Here is a 27,740-nt window from a genome sequence, read left to right on the forward strand (position 1 = left end):
TGTTATATCAATTTCAAGGCCAGAGCTGTGAGAGGGAGGGATTTAAAGAGGAGGTCAAATTATTAAATTTAATAAGTTGGAGACAACAAGTGTGGATTTTAAAAGACAGAAATGATATGCAAGTACGACTACATTTGTAGCTGTCATGTTAACAAGCTGAAGAATATGGAGGTTGAAGACCAGAAAGTAAGCAATAGAATAAAGTCCACAAAAGTCAAATTTAAAACTGAGCAGAATTGAGTGACGATATACAGCTAGAAGTTAATAGCCTTGATAATGTGGGCTCTGAAACTTAGGTTGGGTTTGGTGGTTTTGAACAGTCAAGTTTAAGTCAGTGTCAGAGGCTCAAGGAAGCTGATTAAATCGATGCAAAAGGAACAGTGTTAAATTTGCCACAAGTTATGACCTATTTAACCTCACGCTGATTGATAGTCTAACAAGTTTAGTCACTGAGAGTGGCAAAGGAGGAGAGTTGGACGTCATTCCCATGTGTGAAAGCCAACTCCATGCCTGAAAATACCGTTGGCAAATTTGAAACCAGGAACCACCCCCACACCCCCCAGCTGTGGTAATATGGAAGCTAGAAAACAAGCCACAATTGGACGTGCTGTCTGTATTTCTATGAATTAGAATGGAGTACAGCAAAATGTTGCAAAGAAAAACTTCCGTTGTACCAAATCCTATGAAAAAATGTTAAACTTAAGACAACAGAAAATAAACTAAAATGTGTTGAAACAAAAAAAAAATCATCTGAAAGGACCAGATCTGACCAGCAAGAATCAGGATTGCAGATGGAGCAGATCATGTCTAACCAATTTCATTGTGGAGCTTACTTTTCTTGTAGAAGGAAAAGGTAGTACTGACATAGATTTTAGAGATATTTAACATCACCTTATATACTGTGCATTTGGGATATTGAAAAGTAATACAGCTAAAAGATAGATTGGCTCCCAGTTGTCTTCAGACTGCTGCTGCCCATTCATTTCATTTAAAACTGATCAATAAGTTTCAAAATTATGCCCAGTGATACTCTGAGAAACAAACATAAACTGGAAGTTTCATGCTCCCACACTGATGTCATCGTCAGGTCAATTTCCTTCAGTTTTGGCACCTTTTTCCACTCTTATTTCTCTTTACTTAATCCTTGGATAAAGATGTGGACTAAAGTCATAATGAGTAGGCACTGGTATCATTAAAGAAAATATATAAAAAAAGCAAATATGTTTTCATATAATCTATCTTTACTGACTGAAACCAAGTTCCCAGAAAGGATAAAAGAGTATTTCCTCATTTAACTTTCATGCCTCTCCTGAACTTACCGAGGAATGGGATGAGATGTTATGAAGCCTGAAGAAAAATCTCACATACATCTCACGGAAAACTTGGTACAGTTTGGATGGCTCGTGGTAGAGAAAACAGAGTGGAGCAACTGCATGTAAATACAAAAATCAAAATAATAAAAACACCAATACAAAGAAAAGTGCCACGTTGCAGAGCAGAAATAAATTGAGAGCCATCAGCACAAACTTCAATAATCTTTAACTGTGATCCTAACCTGGTAATAATAGTTAAAACAAATACACAGAATGGGCTAGAACCTCCACCTTGGACACAATCAGCATTCTAGGTGCAAATTGCAATCAAATTGTGCAGATTTCCAAATGATGGTATGGTTCAAGCTTCCACTCATTTATTTGCATAACCAAGTTCAAAATTGTTTAAATTTAAAGCAGCATTTTAACAGGCATTTTTTAAAAATATATTTTAGAACAATTCTACTAATGTCATGGAGCACAAGCATGTGGTACGTGGGATCTATCTGGTCTATGGGATGGATCTCTACAGCCCACATTCGCTGCACCTGCTCTGCTCACTTCTGTTCCGTCTGGCCTTGCACCAAGTGCACAATCTTCAGCAATATCCGGGGCAGCCCTAACTCCACAAAAGGAGCAGCCCATAATGTTGTGATAGGAAATAAGTGGGGACCAGGAGAAACACTGTAGATGCTGCAGCTAAATACTAAACGCAGGACTTCTTTCCCCTTGCTACCTCCCTGTGCTAGATTCTGGTGGCCCTCCTGACCACAGGTCCCTAGGGCTCTCGGTTCAGCCTATGCCAGGGCACAACTGGGTCTTGAGCCAGGCACCCTGGGATGAGTTACTCAGGTGCTAGAGGCCCAGCAACTATGTTGGGCCTGGTCTAATCTTCTGGATCCCTAGTCCAGACCCAGGTTCACATCCAGCTTTAGACCCAGCGGTACCTCATTGCTGGGCACAAGTCTGTCACTATATGAAGGGTGTAGGTCTATTGCTGTATAACACTGGAAATCATTTCTGGTGGAAATAATTTTATCATTGTATAACACCAGTGTAGAACTCGTGGGCAGAGAACTGGCAAGGGGCTGGGGGGGGAAACGGAGCAGTGAAGATGCAACAAGTGGATCAGTGACTGGAGCAATGAGCAGGGTAGCAAGGAGGTGGTGACCGGAGTGGCAAGAAGCTGATTGCATTGCTTTATGGCAGCTCTTCCCAGAGTCAGTTGGACTAAAATCAATTAAACGAAAACCGTTTTCAATTGTTCCTATTTCTTCCCCCTCACAGGATTCAGTCACATGACAATTTTAAAGCTGGATCAGCTGAAAAATATGACGACTATTGGAAACAACCAACACATCTTAGGTTTCAAAATAAACAAAGTGCCACATTAGTACAAAATGTTGTAATATTGGACCACATCACCCAACATTGTGCAAATGCAGCATTCCATTTATTCAAGGAATGGATTGCAGTATTTTTGTATGGTCAGGGAAAAAAATCCATATTCTCCATTAACAGCCAAATAAAGATAATGATGGTTCTGAATTAGCAGTGAGAATAACTGTGAGGCTATGAGCCCTTATGTCTATAATGGAGGCAATCTGACAGAGCCTTCTGGAGAATCCACATCTGCTACCAAACACAGGAACTCTGGAAATCCAGAAGCTGCTGTCAGAAACACCGTGTCGTCAGAGGCTCCACTGTATGACCATATCTAGTATAATCAGTACAGAAATTAGTGAGTTGACAGGAGTTGCAACTACTTAACTATTTCTTGCTGTAAAAGGTAATGAAGTCAGGCATTGCTCTATGAGTTTTTAAAAAGGCATTCTTCGCCATAATTACAGAACTATATCTCTGGGACTGAAAAAAATTACAGATGTAAGATACCTCATTCTTTGAGAATAATTAATAATAAAAAACATGGAATTTTAAAAGTAAAATTTTTTATTAGATAATAATTTTTAATCTCATGTATATGCACTAATCTTTGTCACCCTCTGCAACATGTTAGTTAACTATTTGACTTTTTACATCAGAATTCTTCAATCCAATTGGCTGGTCAGAGAGTTTGATAATATCACTACTGTTGGACACCAGTTTTATCCCCCCCCCCCCCCCCATTAGAGTCATAAAGTTATACAACACGGAAACAGGCCATTCAGCCCAACTCATCCATGCTGGCCAAGATGTCTACCTAAGCTAGTCCCATTTGCCTGCGTTTAGCCCCTATCCCTCCAAACCTTTCGTATTCATATATCTGTCCAAATGTCTTTTAAACATTATCATACCTGCTTCTACCAATTCAACTGGCAGATCGAATCATTTACATGTGACCCTTTGTGTGAAAAATTTTCCCTTCAGGTCCCCTTTAAATCTTTCCTCTCTCACCTTAATCTTATGCCCTCTAGTTTTAAACTCCCCTAACCTCATTTATTTAATCACAGTATGCAACATCAATGGCAAAGCTGGTATTTATACCCCAAACCATCTGCCCCTGAAATGAGGTGGCACTTAAAGTCAATCTAATTGCTTTGGGTCTGGTGTGACATATTGGCCAGAATGGGTAAGAACAGAAGGTGTCCTTCCCTGAAGGTCATCAATGAACCAGATGCATTTTATTTTGACAATCTGGTAGCTTCATGGTTATTATTACTGGTAGTAGCTTTTTTAATGTCAGGATTTATTTAATTACATGATTTTAAATTCCCAACTGCCACTGTGGGATTTGAACTCAAGTCTCTGGATCAATGGTCCAGGCCTCTGGGTGCTAGTTATGGTAGGCACATGATTACACCGATCTTTGGAAAAGTGAGGCCACATCACAGATTCCTCATTGGTAGCTTTCTTCAATCTCAGCAGCGAGCTCCAACTTCTCATCACCAACCTTGCCTTGCCCATAACTAAACAGATCACCACAGTAGATTATGGTCGTTTGTAGGAAATGCTGTTTTATCCAATGCAGCATTCAAAACATTGTTAAGGACACTGATTTACAATGTCAGAATAAGTTAAAATTATGTCTTAAGTGCGCATTAGCTCAGGAACTGGATATTTTAACCTCAGTGTGTTCAGTTTGCTTTTTATGCAACATCAGTGGAGTACAAGGAGCCTTGTGAATACATTGGGTCAAGCGGCCTACCTTCCAAACAAATTAAAGGGTAGAGAAAACTGAAAGCAACAGAGAAGGAATTAGGTTGAATCAGAGTCAAATTAGATATGGAAAGAAAAATAGGAAAGAAAGGTGAAAGTTACAGAGTGAGAAAGGATAAGCAAGAAAGCAATTTGTAAAATTGTACAAGGTCTCTAAGAACCAAAGGAATGAGACACCATAGTTCCATTGTCCCTTTCCAAATTTCCATGGTCGAGTTACTTCAGGGATATAAAATACATCTTTACCAGGGTTCAAACAATTTGACCAAATAAGAATTCCTGCCAATGTCAGAAAACCAATTTTCATAATACACAAACAGGTGATAGAGGAAAACAATTTTTTTTTGCAAGGCTGAAGAGAGAGCAGTGAACATCATCTAGCAACTTGTTGTGGATAGTTTTTAATTTGTGCATAAACATTAGCAGGCACTGTGAACTTGTCCTTATTTTACCAGTAATTTCTTGGTGATTATTATGGTACTAGAGCCGATATTTCAATTTCTATACTGCTGCGAAGATTCATACAGAAGGTGCAAATAATCACCTTCCCTGCTTTCCAATTATTCAGCCCTGGCATTCTATTGGAGTTCCTGTCACTGTTAATTTTCTCAGTCACTACCATCTCAATATTTTTAATGATCTTCACATCAAAATTAATCACGCTTTCTTAAATCTTATTTCTTATTGAATGGCCACCATTTCCTCAAATCACAGATTCAAGCTTAGAGTTTATATTCAATAAACTTAACCATTCACAGTCAAATATGGTTTGAACATACAGGGTCATGTTCCCTGTTGCAAAAATGTTACATCACTTATGGCCCCCCTCCTTTTTAGATTTATCTGTCAAGTTCACAGTGCCTGCTAATGTTTATGCACAAATTAACAACTATCCACAACAAGTTGCTGGATGATTTGCACTGCTGTCTTCAGCCTTGCAAAAAATACATAACCTTGATTTTTTTTTAACTATTATCCCGTTTCTCACCCTCTTTCCACATTGAAGTTCTCAGTTCTGTAACTCTACCTCTTTCAGCTGTCTGAATTTCTGCAATCAGATTTCCACCCCACCACCCCCCTCAAACAGCAGTTTATGGCAATTTCTGAGACTAGGACCATGCTACATTTTCTATCCTCATTCTCCTTCTGCAGCCTCCAACGTCAATAACAATGTCCTCCACCAACACCTTCCCTTTGTTATTGGCCTGAATGGGACCAACACTTCTTGACTTCCACTTTTATCCAGTTGTTTGCAATTGGGGCATCACTGACAATGGCTTTTCATTGAGAATCTTCAGCTCAGGAGTTCAAGGATCCAGATTCAGCTCCTCTCTTTTTCACTTGAATATTTTTCCTTGGGTCATCAACCATGTGTTTTTCCAACAAGTTACTACCTCTCTGCTGTGTCTCTTTATCCCGTCATTTGTGTCCTCCCAAAATATTCTGAGATGTAACCTTGGTCATATCTGAATTTTCTTGAACTAAGCTATAGAAGACCACAATTATTATTTTCAGTCCCCACCACCGATTTGTTACCTCTCCCTTGTAACTGTCTGAAGCTGCACCAAAGTACTCATAACCTTGCAGTCCTCTTTGACCAAGTGTCTACCTCCATTTCAATAGCCAGCTACCTTCAATGCTAACTTTGATCCCATTAGTCAATTTGCTGCCGAAGGCTATGGGAGTTCCTTTTTCACTGGATTTGAACACTTCAACGATATTGTACTCAGTCTCCATAAACATCAACTCATCTGAAATTCTGCCAAAGAAATCCCATTCTGCATCACGTCCTGCTTCCCAATCGCCTCTGTCCTTGCATTAACTCATGTTCCCAACTTCCACAATCCTCATTTCCTTCCAACCTACCTCTCACCCTCAAAACTCTCCGCTTCTGATTCTAGTCTTAGGTACAGTTTTCCCCTATCTTCACAACTCACATATTCACTAAAATCTCTCTCATGTTCTGAAATTCCCTCTCCAAATCTATCTTTCTACTTCAGTATTCTTTACGGCTCTCTGTAATGTCTGCCATCCCTGAATCTGTCTCTTTCTAGCCAGGTTATGCTTTTCCTGAACTCTCTCATGAACAGCCTTGCAACTTTTTCTACACCGTTATTGTTGAAGAACCAAATCAAACCAAAGACAAGACATTCAGAATCTTTCTCCTAGGGTAGAAATGTCAAGTGCTAGATGACATGCATTTGAGGTGAGAGGGGGAAGTTTAAAGGAGATGTACGGGCAAGTTTTTTTCCTTACGCACGCACGCACGCTGAGTGGTAGGTGCCTCGTATGGGCTGCCAGGAGGATGTGGAAGTAGATACGATAGCGGTGTTTAAGTGCTGTTACATAGACACATAAATATGCAGGGAATGAAGGGATATGGCTCATGTACAGCCAGAAGAGATTTAGTTTAATTCAGCACAGTATTCGATGCAGACATCATGGGCCAAAGGGTCCGTTACTGTGTTATATTGTTCTATGTTCTAAAACAGTGGGTAAGACTACAGCAAAAGTATCATTAAATTTAAATGTAAAATAATCTATCTTTATAATGCCAGAGGGTTAGATACTCATTCTGACAGGGCTAAAGGGCTTGTCTAATTGTATACTATTAATTAATTCTATTAAGTAATTAATTCTATTAAGCTTCATTTTGAATTATATTAGCTACCAGTACTTGATCAAAGATGCTGGTCTTTTACTGCCCTACCTTGAATTATAAACCACAGAAGCTGATAACACAGCAGCCTATTCAGTCCACAGTCTATTCTGGTTCATTTTCACAGCAATCCAAAAGTTACGTGGGCCTAGGCTACACCCGCCTGTTTGTGGAACAGTCTTCCTTTCAGTTCCACTCATCACCCCTCCCTCTCCTCTTTTTCTAACCGATTGATGCACTTTTGGTGTTGCTTCCTTCAGTCATGCAGAACTCAAAAATGTCATTACCTTTGCTGCTAAATTACACCTTCCTCTCACTTTCTCATGATCAGGATTTCCATTCCCTTCTCTTTCATGACATCACTATCTCTATATCAGAAGGGTTAGTGATAAATAAAGACTACCACAGCCAGCTTGATCACATTCCTGTAGGGCTCCATTCCATTCTCCCAATCTCTCCACCTCTGTTTGTCTGTTCTGATAACAAGACTTTCCACACCAGTGCTTCTGAGATGTCTTCCATTTTCCTTAACCATGGCACCACCTCTACTGTAGTTGACAAGACTCTCAACTGTGTATTATCCATTTCATGCATTTCTGCTCTCACCTTCTCTCTTCTCAGCCATATTAAGGCTAGGATTGCCCTTGACCTTGCCATGCACTCTACCAGCCTCCACATTCTTTGATCATCTTCTATAATTTCCACCACCTTCAATCAGATTCAACTATCAACCACATCTCCCAACCCCTCTCAGCATTCCAAAGGGATATTCCCTTTGGAACTCCCTGGCTCACTCTTCCATTTCATCAACTACACCTCTTCTTACAGCACTTCCCCATGTAACCACAGGAGATGCACCAGCTGCCCGTTCACAATTTATAAAACACGGAGAGATGATATTAAGTTACTTTCCACAAAGCACAGGATTGTGAAATAGGTGACTCCTTAACAAAATTACAAAATGCAGGAAAAGGTAACATATTATGAAAAAGACTGAATCATGGATATTATGGACTGCAATTAATCAGTGTGCCAAAGGCCTATCACACACTATACTGATTAATTATTTTTATCTAATATTTAAGAGCAACATTACTCACCATACATTGCAAATCCATGGAATGGAACTACTCCTGTACAGGATAAGAATATTCAGTTTGTTATTACAAATTATGGATTTTTTGTTACGATCATCTCTTAGACAATCAAATGACTTATGATGCAGCTGGAATATATTGGCATTAATTTGCAATTTTTAAATAAGTTATCCATTATATAATTAACAACATGAAAATCATCAAAATATACCCCAAAATTTAAAGCAAGCGGCTAATACTCATGAATTTAAATGCCGAGCTTCTCAATATCATCCCCCCCCCAAAAAAAAATTCAAGCTCGACAAAAAGCAAAGACCCTTTCTTTTTCAGTAAGCAGCACATTTTCTAATCAAGGAAGTTCTGCCATGACACTTACCATTTGGAGGGTACACAACAGCATAATCTTCTAATGCAAGTTTCCCTACCAAAAATAATCATAAATGCTAGATGTGAATAGAAAATACACTTTTCAATTGCAACATAGTGCTTTAAAAAAATACTGCTATAGCTCTTAGTCACAAATGACCTAATCTTAATCAACAAGTCAATGTTAAACCTATTTCTGATATGAACATTTGTACAAGCCCGTGGCAGACTCTTATTATAATTGAGTTTTAAATGATTTGGGTTTTATTATTACAGTACATTAGTGCAAAGACAGCAAGTAAAGTTTGGAAAGTGAGAGACTTCCTTATGAAACATTTTGAAACAGTTTTCTTCATTTATATTATTTGCTCCATTATATAAATTGGAAGATAGGACTGATGCCAGTCTAGCTAAGATTTTCAGTGGAGAACACAACGACCAGATTCTCTTACCTTTGATAAATGATTTGGGAGGTGAAGCACTACTGTAGTTGAAATGATCAAGAACTAGCGCATCTCGAGAAAAGCACAGCAGCACCTAGGAATCAATAGGGAAGCACACAGGCCTTAAATGTTAGAGTAGACTATATGAATTCGAAGCAAAAAGAACTGCTGGAGGAACTCAGTGGGTCAAGTAGCATCTGTGTTGGCAAAGGGATGGTTGACATCTCAGATCGAGACCCTGCATCAGGACTGAGAGTGTAGAGGGAAGAAAGGCAGTGTAAGGAAGTGAAGTGAGGAGGAGTAAGACGGGCTGGTAGATGATGGATGGAACAAGGTGAGGTAGGAGATGATGGGCAGATGGAGCCAGATGGGAAGGGGGAAAGATAGAGATAGTGGCTGGAAGGTGATGTGGAACCAGATAAGGGAGGGATGATGGGTAGATGGATCCGGGTGGGGGTGGGGGATTGTGGTAGTGACAGAGGCTAGTGGTTGGAAACACGAGAAAAAAGCATTTAGGCAGAGGGAGCCAGGTGGAGGGGAGGGAACAGAGGAAGATAGAGACAGAGGCTGGAAGGTGACGTGGAACCAGATGAGGGAGGGATGATGGGCAGAGGGAGTCAGGTGGAGGTGAGAGGACAGAGAAGGTTCCACATCTTCTTCCAACCTCTGTCTCTATCTTTCCCCCTCCCCCACGTGGCTCTATCTGCCCATTCCCCACCACCACCTGGTTCCATCTATCACTTACCAGCCCCTGTTTTACCCCTCCCTCTCACTACTTTACATTGGCCATCTTCCCTCTACGTTCTCAGTCCTGATGCAGGTTCCTGACCTGAAACGTCAGCCATTCCTTTGCCTCCATACATGCTGCCTGACACGCCAAGTTCTTCCAGCAGTTTGATTTTTGCTTCAGGTTCCAGCATCTGGAGTCTCTTGTGTCAACATGAATTAGAAATTGTCTGTTTACAGTAGGAAAGATTATGTGCCTTCAATGTAAGTTTTCACATTAACTGAATGTAATTTTAAATACAAATTCTGGCAAAAATCACATAACACACAGAAGAACAGAGTCTCTTCCTCTTATCTGAACCTCCCAATAATGGAGAGCCATCATCTCTGTTATACAGAACCAATCTGCAGATGTGGTAAATTGGAGGTCTTTTAACAGGTGTGCAACCGAGTGGCACAGATTCATTTTGTGCGAGACACATATTCACTTTACTATTATAATTTTACAACAATCAAACATTTTTCTTCATCTACTCAATTTAGTCCCCGAGGAAACAAGTTTAAGATCAAGATAGAAAGAATTTTTGCACCTGCTTTTTAGAATAGACATCCTGTGTTACTGGATTCAGTCAGACTTCAAAGCTCAACCTGACAAGAATTCCTCCATGTACACTATCCCCACAAAAATTAGTGCCAAGCTGTACAACTGCAGATACACTCACATTTCATTCTCTCTAAAAACTTCCAGCTATGCATTTTATACCTGTACTTTCACAGGAAGGTTCCCTTCTTACAAAACTTTCTCTGAGAATTCATTTCAGGTGATGGCCTAGAAACTATTATTTACATACATTTGTTGTGTACTACACAATTAAATTAGCAAAGACCCAATTACATTTATATTTAATGCACTGTAATGTACACTTAATATTTTTTATAGCATCCTCCCCATTTATGACATGGCCACTTGTGGCAGTTGCTGGGTAAGCACAAATAAAACACATTCCGACTTCAATGATGCAAAACACTTTTGCTCACATAAAGGCCAATGAATCAATACCACAGCACAGGGAAAAATTGAATTCACTAAGTTGAATACACTTAGAAAATAGACACAAAGATCATGATGCATGATCAACCTTTACCCATTTCATGTGATGCAGTAAATGTATTTAAAAAAAAACTGAAGTCCAATTTCATGAATGAGTAGTACATTATAAACCTAATCTTCATTGCTTAAACCTGGCCTGTACTTCATAAAGGCGAGATGCAGCTGAGAGCAATTTGCTGAAAGATTTATGGCACAAATGTGGGAGATATTGGATACCTTGTTTTTTTGCATGTTTCACTGGAGACCTTGATCAAGGCAGTGGACAGGGGCAGAGATATTCCCAAATCAATGGGGGATCTTATAAGGACCTAAATGCAGTGTTGGTAGTAGATCAGACCACGCGCATGTTCTAAAGATTTTTGAATGCATCTTCAAATGTCACATTTATCAACTAAACTCATGGCTTTGGCTAAGGTTCAATGTACCACACCTTCAAAACTCATCTGCCAACAACCTTTATCAGGACTTGCACCAACATTCATATGCTTCATCACACCTTCATAGATTCAGCAATGCTGCCATTCTCATACTCATATCTCCTAGACTGCACATGAGGCAACTTAAAAATTATTTCATTACTTGTAAAGAACTTTGGGATAATGCAAAACAATGAAAGGTGCAATATAACTGCAAGACCTCTTTTTTCCCCATTTGGAAGCCTTTAATAAATTGGACTGAAGGTTTTTTGAGTTAGTAACCAGTTCTCACTGGTCCAAGTTAAATTCTTCCCGTCCCTTATCATGACTTCCACATTTTCCTGACCATTACTTACTGTATATATAAAGTAGAAAATACAAAATAAATACATTAATTAAATTGGAATATTATTCCTGCAAGATTCTCCAGAATGCCTTCCTGAGCTGCAAAATGACTCTTAAGCTACTTAATGGTACTCCAAAACATTGTTATTAGGAAAACTCGAGGATCATCATAGGTAGTGTACAATGCACTGACAAGACTATATACGGTTAAGCACTACTGACTGAAGATAAGTTTCTAGGCAATCTACCCAAAGTAAAGTTAAATATTTAGACAATGGTGATGCTCTGGCCCACGCTCTGTAAACAATTACATTTTTTTCCACTGGTGCGGAGCTTTCTCCCAATCTAAAGATCTGCGAGATCAAAACAATATGAACAGCTGGCTGACCAGTCTGAACCGCAGTTCTCCTGTCAAACTGATTACAGCAGGCTTAACACAGTAAAAGCTTTATACTTCACCTTTAAAAATATTATAGACATAAAAAAAAACTTTAAAGACTCCAAATGCTTCTGAGAACAGTCTTGACATTAAATAACATCAAATAAAAGTAGTTGAAATCTCTCAAAATTTCCCATTAAAATTGCCTCTAAGAATGGAAATAATGAAATTAAGTCCTCTATGCTTTTACATGTATCAACCACTCTACATGATTTATCAGAAACTTTGACTAACCTGATATAGATAATCTTCAAACACAAAATAGTAATCATCATTGCTGGCTGTCAGCTTCACATCCTAGCACAAAAGAAGGGAAGTTCATCAGAAAGTAATAAAACCTCATGATACTTTCTTTCCCATTAATAAATATTAATTTTTACAGAGAGTCGGAGTGGAGGAAAGAGTGGGTGAACTTGCATCATAATTAAAGGGATGTCTCTGCTGAGAAAGACAATATTATCCTGTGTCCAGCACCAAACACTCTAATTGGGCACAGAGCAATATGATGAAATATTAAATACCCTTTTCCCTATCACCACAGTATACTTTAACTCCAACTAAAGCAGTATAAACTGCTGTTGGTGCCCACTTTGCTGCTGAATATCTCATTTACTGCCAATAATGCCTTTCTTGTATAGATTAATGCAAAATTAGTTTAAAAGTTTTAACTTTTTTCATTCAAGATTGTTACAGTTCAATGACATCCCACTGGCTAGATTGGAATCCAGGTCTCAGTGTGAAAAGAAGATTGTGCAGAATCTCCTAATATCTCACTCGCTCAGCAAATTAAGATCAAAAACCATTTAAATCATTGAGCAAGTAACAATATTTGAAAGCTGACCTTTTTCAGATCCCTCTCAATAACCCTTGAATGCAGAGGAGCGGAGTTGACGACATAGTAATGTTTCTTTTGTAGCAGCTGCTACCACGATGTGAAAGTAAGACACTAGTCGATGAGCTGCAGAACAAAACTGATTTATTTTCCCGCCTTGCGTGGGCCTTTTAAGAGGAACGGTTCCCACCCACTGAAAACAGAAATGACGTATGCGCTACATCATCGAACTTTTCCCGCGCGCAGGTTCTCCCCGTCGCTCGGGGAAGACCAAGGCCTAGTGCCATCTTGGGCCTCGCCGCTCCGACGACGCGCGACCCGACCGCCGAGCTGGTTCGCTTGTTCGGACGGTGAGTCGCTACACTTTTTCCTTTTATTTGAAGAAAGATCAGTCCAGTTTTGTTTTTGAAGTTTTTTTTGGTTTATTATCAATACTTTGTTTTGATTTGGGGGTTCTTCTTTCATATAATTAAATTTCATTTCTTTTCAATCTTTCCTTTTGTATTTGTTCACTTAATAAGAGAACGGGAGGTCTAGATTACTTTTTTTTTCACTCCTTGTGATTATATATTTTAACTGTTATGATTGTTATCCTGATCTCTTTGCACCATGTGTATAATTACTAATGTTAAATATATTATTCTGTACCAATTTGAAAATTAATAAAAAGATTGAAAAAGAAAAGGACAATATTTGTAATTGGAACTCACATGAAATCTTATAGCTGAAATTTTATTTTTACAGTAAAACTTCAACTTGTGCACAAGATTAATTTGACTACATCTGGGATTGTGTTCATAAATTGTTAAAAAGGCACGGTGGGAGGAAAGGAATTTTCAGAGGGTTGGTGACTGAGGAAGGTGTGGCTTGGTGTAAGTGACAAGGGCCAGCCCACTTCTGCCACAGATAGGTTGCTTACAACAGTGGGGGGGGGGGTTTCTCTTCTTCATATATAAAAATGCACTTGCGTATCACTTTGGAGAACAGCAAGATGCATACCCAATGAAATCAAAGTGTTCCTGTTTAGGATGGGGGCGGAGTGAATGAGTGAAAATGTACCAGAGATATATATCAGAAATATCAGTTCATTACCTCAAGCTCAAGAAGAGACGGTATGGTGGAGGGATGGCAGATGTTTAAGGATTTCATTTGATTAAAAGCAATAGCCAAATATATGAAAAAAATGTACAAGATCAAAAATAAATTAGCTACATGCTTTGATAAAAATAATGCTCAATTTATCAAAACATCATTCAGGATTTTAGTCAACTTGGGCAGTACAATTTCACTATCTTAGATGATCATAGGCATTTGATGAACATATTGATGAAATGAATTCTACTGCTACAATGTTCACCGTCAGTTTTAATATTTTAGTGGAATAATTGGTAAGAAAGAATACATATTACAAAAAATATTCAGCAGAAAATATGACCATCCAAAGAAAATTAAGTACAATAACCAGTCTGTACAGAAATATGCTACAAATGAGAGGCAATGTTTATGACAAGAACTTCCTCAATCCCACATTTTTAAATAATAAGTACAATTCTATTTACAGCTATGTACCTAGGAAAACACTAAACAACTTCAGAATTTCCAATTTTAAAAAAATCTTTAATTGGTCCACATTTGCAAATATTGCAGCATTGCTAAAAACATGATGATGCTGGAGGAACTCAGCAGGCCAGGCAGCATCCGTGGAGAAAAGCAGGCGGTCAATGTTTCGGGTCAGGATCCTTCTTCAGGACTGAAGATAGGAAAAGGGGAAGCCCAATATATAGGAAGGAAAAGCAGAGCAGTGAGAGGTGGACAAAAAGAGAGGAGGCGGGGTGGGCACAAGGTGGTGATAGGTACATGCAGGTAAGAGACAGCGATAGGCAGGTGCGTGGAGGGAGAAGAGTGCAGATCCACTGTGGGATGGGTCAAAGGTAAGGAGGAAAAAAGGGGGTGGAAAAAAGGGGGTAGAAAAAAGAGAGGTTAGGAAAGGGAAGAAAAGAAGAGGCATGGTTGGGGGAGGGGGATTACTTAAAGTGGGAGAATTCAATGTTCATGCCATTAGGCTGCAAGGCTCCAAGACGGAAAATGAGGTGCTGTTCCTCCAGTTTGTGCTTGGAATTCTCCTGGCAGTGGAGGAGTCTGAGGACTGACATTTCTTCTTCCTTCCTCAATCTTTCCATCTCTATCTCAGGAGATTACTTATCCACTGACATCTCACCATAAATTTTGCCACAAATTTTCACCCTGCTCTCCAATTCACCTGGACTATCTGACACCTCTCTCTCCTTCCTCGGTATTTCCACCTCCATCTTAGGAGATTCCTTATCCACCAACATCTTCTTTGTCAATCCTCAGCCTCCACCAATGCCAATGGAATTTCAAGCGCAATATCTCTTACCTGCATCTACCTATCACCACCTTGTGCCCACCCCACCTCCCCTCTTCTGTCCACCTATCACTGCTCTGCTTTTCCCTCCTATATCTTGGGCTTCCCCTTTTCCCACCTTCAGTCCTGAAGAAGGGTCCTGACCCAAAACGTTGACCACCTGCTTTTCTCCACGGGTGCTGCCTGGCCTGCTGCATTCCTCCAGCATCATTGTGTTTTTTATCTAGATTCCAGCATTGCAGTTTCTCTTGCAGCATTGCTAGTTCGGCAAAATGGATTGGAAGTATATGAGAAAAAAAACCTCAGCACTCCTTACAACCTTGCGAAGCATTTTTACAATATTATAGAGATATGTGCATGTCAAATCCTCCTCCTTCCCTCTCATCTCTTCCTCATCCCACAATTTGACTGAAAAACTGCAGATTTTTCAAGCATACATTTCTCTGCTCTCTCCATGCCCGAACAAAACTTGTGTCTCTTTTTAATTTCAGTCTTCATGGTGCTGAAGACCTTCTGCTGGCAAAGGAAAAAAGATATAGGGAAGAAGCACCATTACGTGAGTTTACACACAGCTACCTACTCAGCCACTGGCACTATATGGATGTTTGAGGGCAAGTTAGAGCTAACCAAAATGACAAGGCTTTCTTCTTACTGTCACCAAGCTGATGTCACTGATAGGAAAAGGAAAAGATGTTTCATACCTTGTAGATGAGGTTGTCAACTAAAAGATCATGTTGAATCACATTTGATTTCAGCTGTTCATAATATAAAGAATCCTAAGAAAACAGGAAAGATTTATTAATATTTTTAGTCCATAGCAGTCTCACACTTATGCTTTTACTACTGTGAGGATCAAAGCAACTTGTATGTTATAAAAATGGACAGACAATGACCTAGAAATTCTATATGGAACTTCAAAGAATGTAGTATTGTGCAGACTTAACCCTGAAAACGGCAATTTTGCGCACGTTTCTGGGTGTCTTAGCATCAATCCTAAGTTCAACTCCTGATTCATTGGCAGGAGTTTTGTTTGCCCTTACATCAATTTTCCATCATATAACTCATCCAAATGATGTCAACAGTACTGCAACATGTAGAATTACCTACAGTGAGATTTTCAACCTCATTGCTCTGAAAAATTAGTTTGTATTTACCCATACAACAAAGTTTTACTAACCCCACCTCCACAAGCCTGTTTCTCCTGAAACCATGCAAGTTAAGGGATCAGCACACAAATGGTACCATGATGTGTGATTTCCTACAAGATGTTCCATGCCCCATTTTTGTGATGTGTTGTATGGGGTCAAGGTCATTATCACACACAGTTTCCTTCTCTCAGGATCACACCAGACTGCTGCTTCTAACCTTTGGTACATTTGCTGCTCACTGCTGCACTAGGGAGGTCACCCAAACTCCACACTCAAAGATAGATATAATCTACATTTCCTTCAGCCGACAAGCATGAGCATTACCCAAATTACAAGCCAACCTAAAGTGGAGATAACTGTAGTCTGTGGTCACAATCTTACAGACACTTCCCTGGCAAGCACCTACAAGGAACATTTAACCATGGTCTCCTTGTATGCCTCCTGCAGACACCATTCTTCATCAATAGGGTGCACTCTCCACCACTCTCACACGAATACCCAACCATGTTCGCCTGCATCTTAATGCAATTCTCAATGTTGGTATGACACTTCAGCAGCATTAAAAAGGCAATAAAGCAATTTCTAATCCAGGTTTAATTATTTTCTTTGTATAATTATTCCTGCAATGATGACTATAGAAAAATGAATTTTTGACAATTTTGAAGCAAAGTATTTTTGTATTGAACAAGCAGCCAGAGCATGGAAACCACACAAAATAAATCAGTATAATCATTGTAATCAAGAATCTTCACTGTAATCTTCCATAATTCATGAAGCGTGGCGACACTTGCGGGCTGCCCACCCCCCAAATCACTACACAAAAAGATGTATTTCACTGTGTGTTTTGATGTACATGTGCCTAATAAAGATATCTTATCATGAGTTTCTTATGCTACATTCTTAACACTATAATTTAATGCATTGCAAGGTAATACTTGGAAGGCATTCTACAGATTCAATTAAATTTGGGGAAACAGCAAATCACAATCACAGAAATTCTTGTATTCTAAAAGTAACAGAAGCTAATTATATAATGATACAGTCCAGATTTGAATGAAATTTAAATTCAATTTGCTTGCATGGCTTTCAATAAAATAAAATGGATTAAAGTGCAAAATTAGTAGATACACTGGAAGATACAATTATTTGTAAACAGAACACGTCACTTTTTTTGTATTTTATTATAAAGAGGTAATAATATATGGAAATACGTTCCTTTGTTTCTCATAGTTAACTACTCATAAGTGTCTGAACAGTTAATCCTTTGTATTGACGGTGCCTGCCTTTCAATCAATTGCAGGATTGGGCATCACTGGCAATGCCAATTCTTCTTGCTCATCCTTAATAGTCCTTGAAGTAAGCAGCTTGCTTAGCCATTTGAGGAGGCAGTTAAGTCCCAACCACATTCCTGTAAGTCAGGAATCACATGGCTTTTTATTTAATTAAAGCCAAATTAAGCGTTTGCTGTGGGATTTGAACTCGCATCTGAGAATCATTAGGGCAGGCTTCTGGAATATTTGTTCAGTAACATAACCATCAAGCTGTAATACATCTTGCACATTTCCGGGACCACAGTTACATTGGCAATTGCCAACGTCAATTTCTCAATGATTTTTTTTATACATATGACAAAAGCTATCTTTTGTTGATAGTTAAATTGTTAATCTTTATATCTGGAAGGCATATTTTCTATTTCTTATTATACAAAATATGATAAAGAGTTTTAGACACAAGACATTTTTGTACTTTTGCAATTCTAGGCAAAGGCCAGAACCAAGACATATATCCCTTATTAAGACAATGGCTAGACTTGAAAGGAAATGAGAGGATGAATAAGATCCTGCTCACATATTTGGTTCAACCATGAAGAATGGAGTTAGAATTGATCATTGCACTCAACCTTTTCAGTGATGTCATGTGGGTACCATAATTCATTCAATTATATGAAAAATATCTGACTGCCACACATCAGCCAAAATTCCATTATCTGTAGTATTCTGTTTTCCACAACAAGCAAATTCTTGTGAGATGAATATACCCAGGCCTGTTGAGCTATACAATCGAAAAAGTTTAGGGAGGCCAATTTACCATCATGCTTGACCTCAATATAATTAAGTCCTGCAATGACCAACATTTCACTACTTTGATATATAAACTGCAGGAAAACAATGTGGATTTGTGGCAAATGTCTGCTAACTTTTGAAAAGCTAAGTCTGATTACATAGCCTTTTTGTTTGTCAACTTGATAGCATGTACACAGATCTAATCTCAAATATTGATTTTGTCTTTACTCAGGTGTTTTGTTTAAACATCAATTCATGTGAAAACAATAAATAATCAGCTACTTAAACAGCTTTCAAGCTGCTTATAGTGCAGCATCCCTTCAGGTGAGGCATTCAGGGAGAAGTTAATGGTCCAGTTAAAAGAAAAGCTGCTGCAAAAGATTTTTGTTTAAAGTTAGCAGTTCTGCATTGCAGATTTATTTTTCAATGATACTGCAATCACCTCCTAACTCATCCAGAGTGGGAGAAGCACAGAAATATTAAAAATTATATTCAAAAGCTTACTTACCTCTCTTCATACTTAAACCTTTACACATGCATAGCCATACTGTTAACAACTCCCTGAAAGTGCTCTGTTTGGTCACTTTCAATAACAACAATTTACTGACACAGATATACTCAAAACCTTCTCCCTATTTCAGGAGTCCAAAATGTTAAAGTTTAATTTACCAGTTCATGGAAATTGAACATATTGTTTACTTTAACCATCTCTGATTTAAGTGCTTTATTGAGCATAAAGAATAGATTTCATCTAATTTTATTTTAGGAAATTAAACCATGAAAATTACATGGAAGGCTTCTGCAACCTAAAAAAGTTAATGAATTTCTAGCAATATTAATAAACTTCTGGTACTTTTTCAATATTGCCCTAGAGATATCTTTCATTGAGGGAAAAGAACACTACAAAACTCACAAAGTTTAAAATCAGTTACTGAAGCAAATGACCATCTGCTTACATTATGGTACCCTTTGCAAGTTTGCTTACTGAAAAGGAATGCAACTTAATTACAAACATACTTACAGGCAAGTGAAAAAGAACAAAGTTGATCAAAAAGTATAAATTTAGAAGAAAAAATATATTTGAGATTCATTTTCTTCAAAAACTGCCAAGTCATTTAATAACCAGCATGTTCCACAATATTAAAATGATGAATAAAATTAAACTTAAACTTACATTTAGGGATTGGTGTTGGGACCTTTGTTCTTTGTGATACATACACACAAGGAAGGTTGTCTAAGGCTACAACAGGATGTAGATCAGATGGAAAGTTGGGCAGAGCATTGGCAGATGGAGCTAGTGCAAGATGATGCATTTTGGGAAGTCAAGTGGGGTAACATGCATGCAATAACTGGTAGGGTGCCATGGAATGTTTTTGAAAAGAGAGACCTTGGAGTTTAAGTCCATAATTCCTTGCAAGTGGCAACACATGTAGATAGGGTGACGAAGAAGGCATATGTACGGTTGCCTTCCTAAATCAGGGCACAGAATATAAAAGTTGCAACGTAATGTTGCAACTTCACATAGCATTGATTAGACTTCACTTGGAGTATTGTGTGTGGTTCTGATCGCCACACTATTAGAAAGGATATGATCATGCAGGAGAGAGTGCAAAGGAGATTCACCAGGATGTTGCCCGGATTGGAGGACTTCAGCTATGGGGAGAGATTGGATAGGCTGAGATTGTTTTCCCTAAAATGAAGGAGGCTGAGGAATGACCCAACAGAGGTACATAAAATGATACAAAGCATAGATACGGTAGATAAAATTCTACCCCCCACCCCCAAAAAGTAGGGATATCAAAAAGAAGAGGGCTTTGGATTAAGGAAAGAGGAAAGAATTTTAAAGGGGTTTCGAGATGAAAGTTTTCATTTTAAACGGAGAATGGTTGACATGTAGAACTCACTGCCAGAGGAAGTGGTGGAGTCAGATACAATCACTATAGAGAGGCACTTAAATAGACAATGAGTAGAAGGATACTGACCTGATGCAGGCAAATGCTGTTAGTATAAATGGGCAAAAAATACTGGCGTGCATGCGGTGAGCCAAGGGACCCTTTTCTATGCTGTATAACTCTATTGAACCATCATCAACTAAATTCAATGGCACTAATAAAAATGAACAGCAAATCTAGCTTTAGTATTCAGCCAGAGCATTTGAAATTCATTCTGCTGTTAATTATGGGCACCACAAAAAATTTGTATCACACCTCTTCCTTTGTAATGTTTTGTACTTGGATTGGTACAGATCAATTTAGAGAATAAATGTTTGTCTGACTGACTCTAGATTGTCCAAACTTATTTCAGAAATTAAACCGTACATTCAGCATTAAAATTTAACAAAATCATTTTGGCATTCCATGCACATAGTCAGAGAGCCCCCACCGACTATCAAGCATCCATTTACACTAATTCCATTTCATTCCCCCATATTCCCCTTGACTCCTCCCAGATTCTACCACTCGCCTACACACTCGGGGCAATTTACAGTGGCCAATTACCCTCCGACCTGCACATCTTGCAAAGTGGGGGGAAACCAGAGCACCTGGATGAAACCCATGTGGTCATAGGGAGGATGCACAAACTCCACATGGAGAGCACTGGAGGTCAGGACTGAACCCGGATCTTTGGCAATGTGAGGCAGCAACTCTAGTAGCTGAACCACTGTGCCACCCCATATCGGTTATTAATAAATTAGTATTTAATATCTGTATGCCTTGAAAGGAATCTGAGATAGAGTTGGAACTAAACAATGTTGTTGTTTCATTCTTTGAATCTTATACATTTTAAACCTTAGCTCATTGAAAGCAGCAACATAGTTGGATAGGGTAGTGAATATAGTATAGACAGTCATAATCTTTTTCCCAGGACAGCGGTGTCCAGAACTATAGGGTACAGGTTTAAGTGAGAGGGGGGTAATTCAAAGGAGACCTGAGGAGTACGTTTTTCCCACACAGAGGGTGATGGTTATTTGGATCAACTTGCCAGAAGAGGTGGTAGAAGCAGATACAGTTACAATGTTTAAAAGGCATTTGGACAGTTACTTAGATAGAACAGACGTAGAGGGATACACACCTAATGCAGACAAATGGGATTAGTGTAGAAAGGCATCACAGTCAGCATGGACAAGGTGGGCCAAAAGAGCTATTTCTATGTTGTATGATTCTATTACTGAAGTTGAAACTCATGCTAATTAAAGTATATTTAAAAATGTGAAGCCTAAATATGAAAACCCTTCATCAGAACTCCTTTTTTGATCTATTTTTTCTCTCAGTTTGATTTTTTTTTACTTCTCTATTTCACTTTCAGTAACTGATTTGACAGACTTGCTTGCACTTTCCAGTTCCAAATAAAGTGCAGTTACCAATTCTTTGAAATGATTTTGAGCAGTTCCCAGTAGAGGGCGCTTGTGGGCAGAGACAAGTTCAATCAAGTACACAGTAGATTCTAGCCCAACGTAATAGTATCTTCATGGTGAGATTTTTGTTAACTCAGCTTTTTTTGTATTTTGCAATTTAATAGTTCTTTGCTCTTTTATCCAAGCCAACCAATAAGCAGCATGGAATTGTGCTCCTGTGCATGGAGAAGTCTACAAGGTCATTTTCTAATGTACATAAACCAGACTCATAGAAACTTTAGAAAACACTTGAATAAGCAGTAAAAATTCTTTCCTGACATGGAAACATGCCTTTATAGGTAAAATTTAATTTTAAGTACATTTGGTTTTGACTTTTTCCCCTACATGTAAGCAACCAATTAAAAATAATTTATTGCTATCAATTCTGGTATGTGATTTCCATTATATTCATAATTTACTTACACGGGCAATTTCTATGTTCTTCTTCTTAATCCAGAATATTTAGCATTATTTAAAAGAACATGTCATTTAACACTCCTGTAATTTTGAGTTCCTTGGAGCAGCTGCAGTAAGACTGGCTGAAAATCCAAAGAAGATAAACACCACAATAAAGTATTTGAAAAATCTGCCTGGTTTCTCGTCAACTATGTTTAAATACAGACAAATAATTAATGTAACCTTGAACTTGTTTAAACTACTTTTATTTTTATCGGTATTAAATCAATTATTTATTTTTCAGATGATCAAAAACACATGCAGGTGCTCCTGGGAACATGACCAGATGGATCATACTTTTTGATGATAAGACAGGTCACTTCTTTTGACAGAAACTACAGCAAAATATTCAATAAGTGAGAAATTGATGCATTACCTTGACGTTTACCGAGGTATCTAAAAATATTCTCGACCTTAGATAGGGGTTTGCAGCTATTTAGGTATTAAATATAGCCAATTACTGTTTGTTATCGAGCTTTGACATTTCCCAACAGCTTGTATGTACACAAATGTCTTTAATTTATCCTTAATACTTAAGTTGCCAAGCTAATAACTTCTTACAAACATACATTTTACACTAAAAAAACAAAGCTAAGAGAGGTCTTTGTGATGTTATAAAGGTTTGAAAGGGTATATAGAGGGCAGAAGATAATGGGACCAGGGATCATAGATTGAGGTGAATAGCATAGATGCACTTAAGGGGAAGCATGAGGTGAAAGGGGATGGACAAATATTTTAGTGGGTAGATGGAAAAAAAACTGCAAAGAAACTATGTTTATGTCCTTGCACTTTTTGTTTACAAGTGTAGAACATAAACACCAGTGTGGACCTGTTGAAATGAATGGCCTGCTTCTGCACAATAAATACTGTGTAATTTGTTTAGAAGTGGCTTTTAGTACAGATTATATACATTAATGACAAAATAATAAGATATTAACTCTCAATTGGTCAGTTCCTTTAGCTCTTTGCCAAGCTCAATCAAAGCTAACAATGATTAAATATGATTAGGTCTGTGTAAGAGTCATGGAAATTAAAATAAAATCTAATTTTTCCATCAAGTTCAAATCTACTTCATAATTGGCCTGGATTTTGCAATCTGTACAAATTAATGGTATCTGCCATTTGCTACACTTACAATTGTCCACAGATTTTCTATTGGCTTTATCAGTGTAGCTAGTAATAATTAGATCTATTTCAGCCCAAAACCGTCTACATGGGTTATGGACTTGGGTGAACAGACCAAGCAACTCTGCCTCCTGATCTAGACCAAATAATCCTTATTGAGGCAACATGTCCCAAGTCTGAATCAAGTACATTGGAATAAATGGTTCAACATCAAATCAGTTGCACGAGTTGAGAAAGAGAAAAGAGAAAAAGAAAAAAATACAGGTTGAATCTCTCTGGTTTGGCTCCCTTAGGACATTACCTGTGCCAGACCACAGAAAATGCCCCTCCAATCTTCCTCTGAAGAGGAGAACCTGTTCTTTAAAGTATAGACACTCCATAAGTTAGGCAAGGGATTTGAGAACTGTCCATAATAACTTGAAGTTTCCGTAAGTTGGAAAGGCAGTTGGCTGAGATCGCAAAAGTTGCTCTGGTAGGTTAATTGGCTACGGATTAGTGCAGATCTTAGTTAATTTTAGATCATAGTTAGAATTATTTAATTAGTACACATCTGTGCTACATGCTGGACTACAGGAGTTCCAGACCACAGAATGCTGGACCAGAGTTTCAACTTGTAATTTTATTTTCAAAATCTCCAAAAATAATAATCAATATCTGAGGGAACAAATCTTCTTATATGTGATATTAATTTCTAAAGCCATAGAAGTTAGTTGACAATAATTAAGACTTTACACTATTACACTATTTACTTGCATTAGAAGAGACCCAACTTCTTCTGGAAAGTTTAGTAGGTTATTTATCAAGTAGGTACTGCATCTTCAAGGCCCTAAACAGGCCTCAGTTTGACATCATTACAGTGAAGCTACAGAATCAGATTCATTATCATGGACTTATATGATGTGAAATTTGTTGTTTTGCAGAAGCAGTAGTGCAAAGACATAACATTACCATAAATTACAAAAATAAATAAATAGTACATTAAAAAAAAGGAATAATGAGGTAGTGTTCATGGACAATTCAGAAATCTGATAACAGAAGGGAAGAAGCTGTTTCTGAAGATGTTCTTGGTGGGGAGGGTTGTGTTCGCGATGGAGCTGGCTAAGTCTATAACCCTCTGCAGCCTCTTGCAATCCTGTGCATTGGAGCCTCCATACCAGACTGGGACACAACCAGTCAAAATGCTCCCCATCGTACATCTCTTGAAATTTGTAAGAGTCTTTGGTGACATACCGAATCTCCTCAAACTCCCAACAAAGTAGAGCCACTGGCGTGCCTTCTTCGTGATTGTGTCAATGTGTTGGGCCCAGGATAGATAGATCCCCTGAGATGTTGACGGCCAGGAACTTGAAGCTGCTCACCCTTCCCACTGCTGACCCCTCAATGAGGACTAGTGTGTTATCCTGACTTCCTCTTCCTGAAGTCCACAATCAATTCCTTGCTCTTGCTGATATTGAGTGCGAGGTTGTTGTTGTGACACCACTCAACCAGCTGACCTATCTCACTCCTGTACGCCTCCTCATCGTTATCTGAGATTCTACCAACAACAGTAGTATCATCAGCAAATTTATAGATGGCTTTTGAGCTGTGCTTAGCCACACAGTCATGAGGGAAGAGAGACTAGAGCAGTGGGTTAAACAGGCATCCTTGAGAAAGCAATTCTGATGAAAGCTTTGTTTTCCATGTTTAACTATCCATGTGCAACCACTGAATTATTGTCCAATTTACTGATTACTAATGCTGGATGCTGATAATCTTACAGGTGTTTTTAAGCCACAAAATCTGTGCTACTTAAATTATCTTGCCAGAAAAGACAATCGTACAGTGTCTATGTTTCTTAACCTGCATATTTTACCCAATTAATACATTGCAGTACAAGATCCAAAATCTGTGCACCACATTCCAAAGTATCACGATAGAAATGAGTAATAAGTGTTATTATTAACCTTTGTGTATATTTTTAAAAAGCCAAGAGTCTATTCAAATACCTTTTTTCACAAAAGTACCATTTACAATATACAACGAACAGCAAACACCCAAATGATAAACCTATAGCATTTTCTGGGCTGCTTTAAGAAGTAAGCCTTTATTAAGGATTGCATAAGTTGGCAAGTTCACTGATGGCGCAATAAATGTTAGAGTTTTTTTTACATTACTGATCTTGATACACACCACCTTCCCCACACCCATATAATAAAAGTGAGGCCTGATTCTGGCCAACAATTATTTACTCTCTAGTCTTGTAGGATAAAAGTAACATTTCTTTGGGCTTGTCCCGACTTTGTTCTTAGGGCCAACCATTCCTGTATTTCCCCATTACCACCATCAGTGCTCACAAACATCTCGACCATGTTTTATTGTACTTCAATCCCAGAAGTATACACAGTCAAACCACCTTTGCAAATGCTCCCATATCCTCTGTTCGTGTCTTACTAAATCCAAAGACACTTGAATTCCAGTAAATTTCCTGTGTAATAGGGGGCACAATTAAAAGGTTTACAGATAATATAAAAACTAACCATGTGACTCAGAGTGAAGAGGTAAACTTGCAACTTCAGAACGATATTGTTTGACAGAAAAATGGCAAACAGAATTTAGACCAGAGGAGTCGGAGGTATTGCACGTGGGAGGTGCAACAAGGCAAGCGAATATTTAAGAAATGGACAGACATTAAGAAGTGCAGAAGAACAGAGGGATCTTCAAGTACTTGTTCACAGGTCCTGACAGCTAGCAGGACAGGGTAAATAAGGTGGTTTAAAAAGGCAGATGGGATGCTTTTCTTTATTTAGGAGGCAAAAAATGTACATCCTTGATTCCCTTAATATATAATACTCCCTGTATTAAATATACCCAGTGACCGAGTCTTGGGTAGAGAGTAGGTCTAATGCTCTGAGTAACAGCTTTTCAAGTGTACATCCAGGCACCTTTTTAAACAGAGAGGGTTCCTGCCTCTACTACTCTTCCAGGCAGTGAGTTCCAGGCTTCTAGATGGAAAAACCTACCCACCTCTAGAATGGGGAAAAAATATTTTTATCTTCCCTCCAATACTTCTACCAAATTACTTTCAATCTATGTTTCTGATTTTTGACCCCTTTGAAATAGGTCCTTATGTTGCTCTTTAGGGCCCCTCATAATTTTACACTACCTCAGTTAAGTCTCCCCTCACCCTCCTCTGCGCCAGAGAAAACGACCTGGTCCATCCACATTTTGCACAAAGCTAAAAAATTCCAGTCCTGGCAAAATACTTGTAAATCTCCTCTGCATGCTCTTCAGTGCAATCACACATTCCCTTTAATGCGATGACCGGAATTGTACACATTACTCAAGCAGAATCCTAATGCGTGCTATATTCAATTCTAGCATGGCTTCCCAGCTTTTATATTATTTGCCTTTTTGACTATTTTCTCTACCCGTTCAGTAAAGTTGCTGCCTCACAGTTCCAGTGACCCAAGTTCAATCCTGACCTCCGGTGCTACGTGTAGAGTTCTCTCTGTAACTGCGGGGTTTCCTCATAATTCCCAAAGATATGTCGATTTAGTAGGTTAATTCTCCACTGTAATTTGTAATGGTGAGTGGAAGAATCTGAGGGGAAGTTGATGGAAATGTGGTAAAATGGGGATCAGCGTAAAGGGGCGATTGATTGTCAGTGCAGACTTGGTGGGCAGAAGGACCCGTTTCCATGCTATACGACTCAGATTCCCTAGTTTTTCCTCTCTCTTACTTTCTTAAACAGTAGTGTAACATCTGCAGTTTTTCTAATCTAAATGAATGGTTTCCAAATTGAGTGAGGACAAATTTGACAGGTTAATAATTAGAGAATCTACTGTCTTTTCATCCACTATCATAAAATTTATTTGGTCCAGGGGCTTTGTCACCTTACAGTGGCACAAACGTCACTCATTACTATCATTCTGTTTACGTTTTGTTGACTCCTTGATCCTGATTTAATTTAGTTTCCTCAGGACATTTGGCATGCTACAGTTTTCCTCCATTGTATGTAATGATGGAAGTAATTAACACATCAGCCATCTCACAGAAATGTTACAGCACTGGAGGTGACCATTTGGCCCAATGAGCCCACACACGACTACAAAAGGATTCTCCACTTAATCTTTTAGAAAACTAGAATTCCTATTTGAAAAATCACAGTTGAATCTGTTAGCACCACCCTTATGAACAGTGAATTCTAGACTGCAGATATTACAATCTAGAAAAAGTTTTACTTCATGTATTCCTTTGATTCTTTTACCAACTAACTTAAATGTGTT

At 38.4% G+C, this 27,740-nt stretch overlaps 1 protein-coding gene across 2 annotated transcripts in view; it reads right to left on the reverse strand.

Annotated features, from left to right (window-relative positions):
* The window catches only part of tbc1d19 (TBC1 domain family, member 19), an 81,769-nt gene that overhangs the window by 7,356 nt on the left and 46,673 nt on the right, over positions 1 to 27,740 (reverse strand). For both annotated transcript variants that reach the window (XM_052042687.1, XM_052042693.1), the window contains 6 exons: positions 15,991 to 16,065; positions 12,306 to 12,368; positions 9,044 to 9,128; positions 8,602 to 8,646; positions 8,229 to 8,261; positions 1,320 to 1,429 (listed from right to left, as the gene is read on the reverse strand). In XM_052042687.1, coding sequence (XP_051898647.1) covers positions 1,320 to 1,429; positions 8,229 to 8,261; positions 8,602 to 8,646; positions 9,044 to 9,128; positions 12,306 to 12,368; positions 15,991 to 16,065 — 411 coding nt within the window. The remainder of the gene's footprint in view (positions 1 to 1,319; positions 1,430 to 8,228; positions 8,262 to 8,601; positions 8,647 to 9,043; positions 9,129 to 12,305; positions 12,369 to 15,990; positions 16,066 to 27,740) is intronic.

This window comes from Pristis pectinata, chromosome 2, assembly GCF_009764475.1.
Source record: "Pristis pectinata isolate sPriPec2 chromosome 2, sPriPec2.1.pri, whole genome shotgun sequence".
NCBI classification, from domain to species: domain Eukaryota; kingdom Metazoa; phylum Chordata; class Chondrichthyes; order Rhinopristiformes; family Pristidae; genus Pristis; species Pristis pectinata.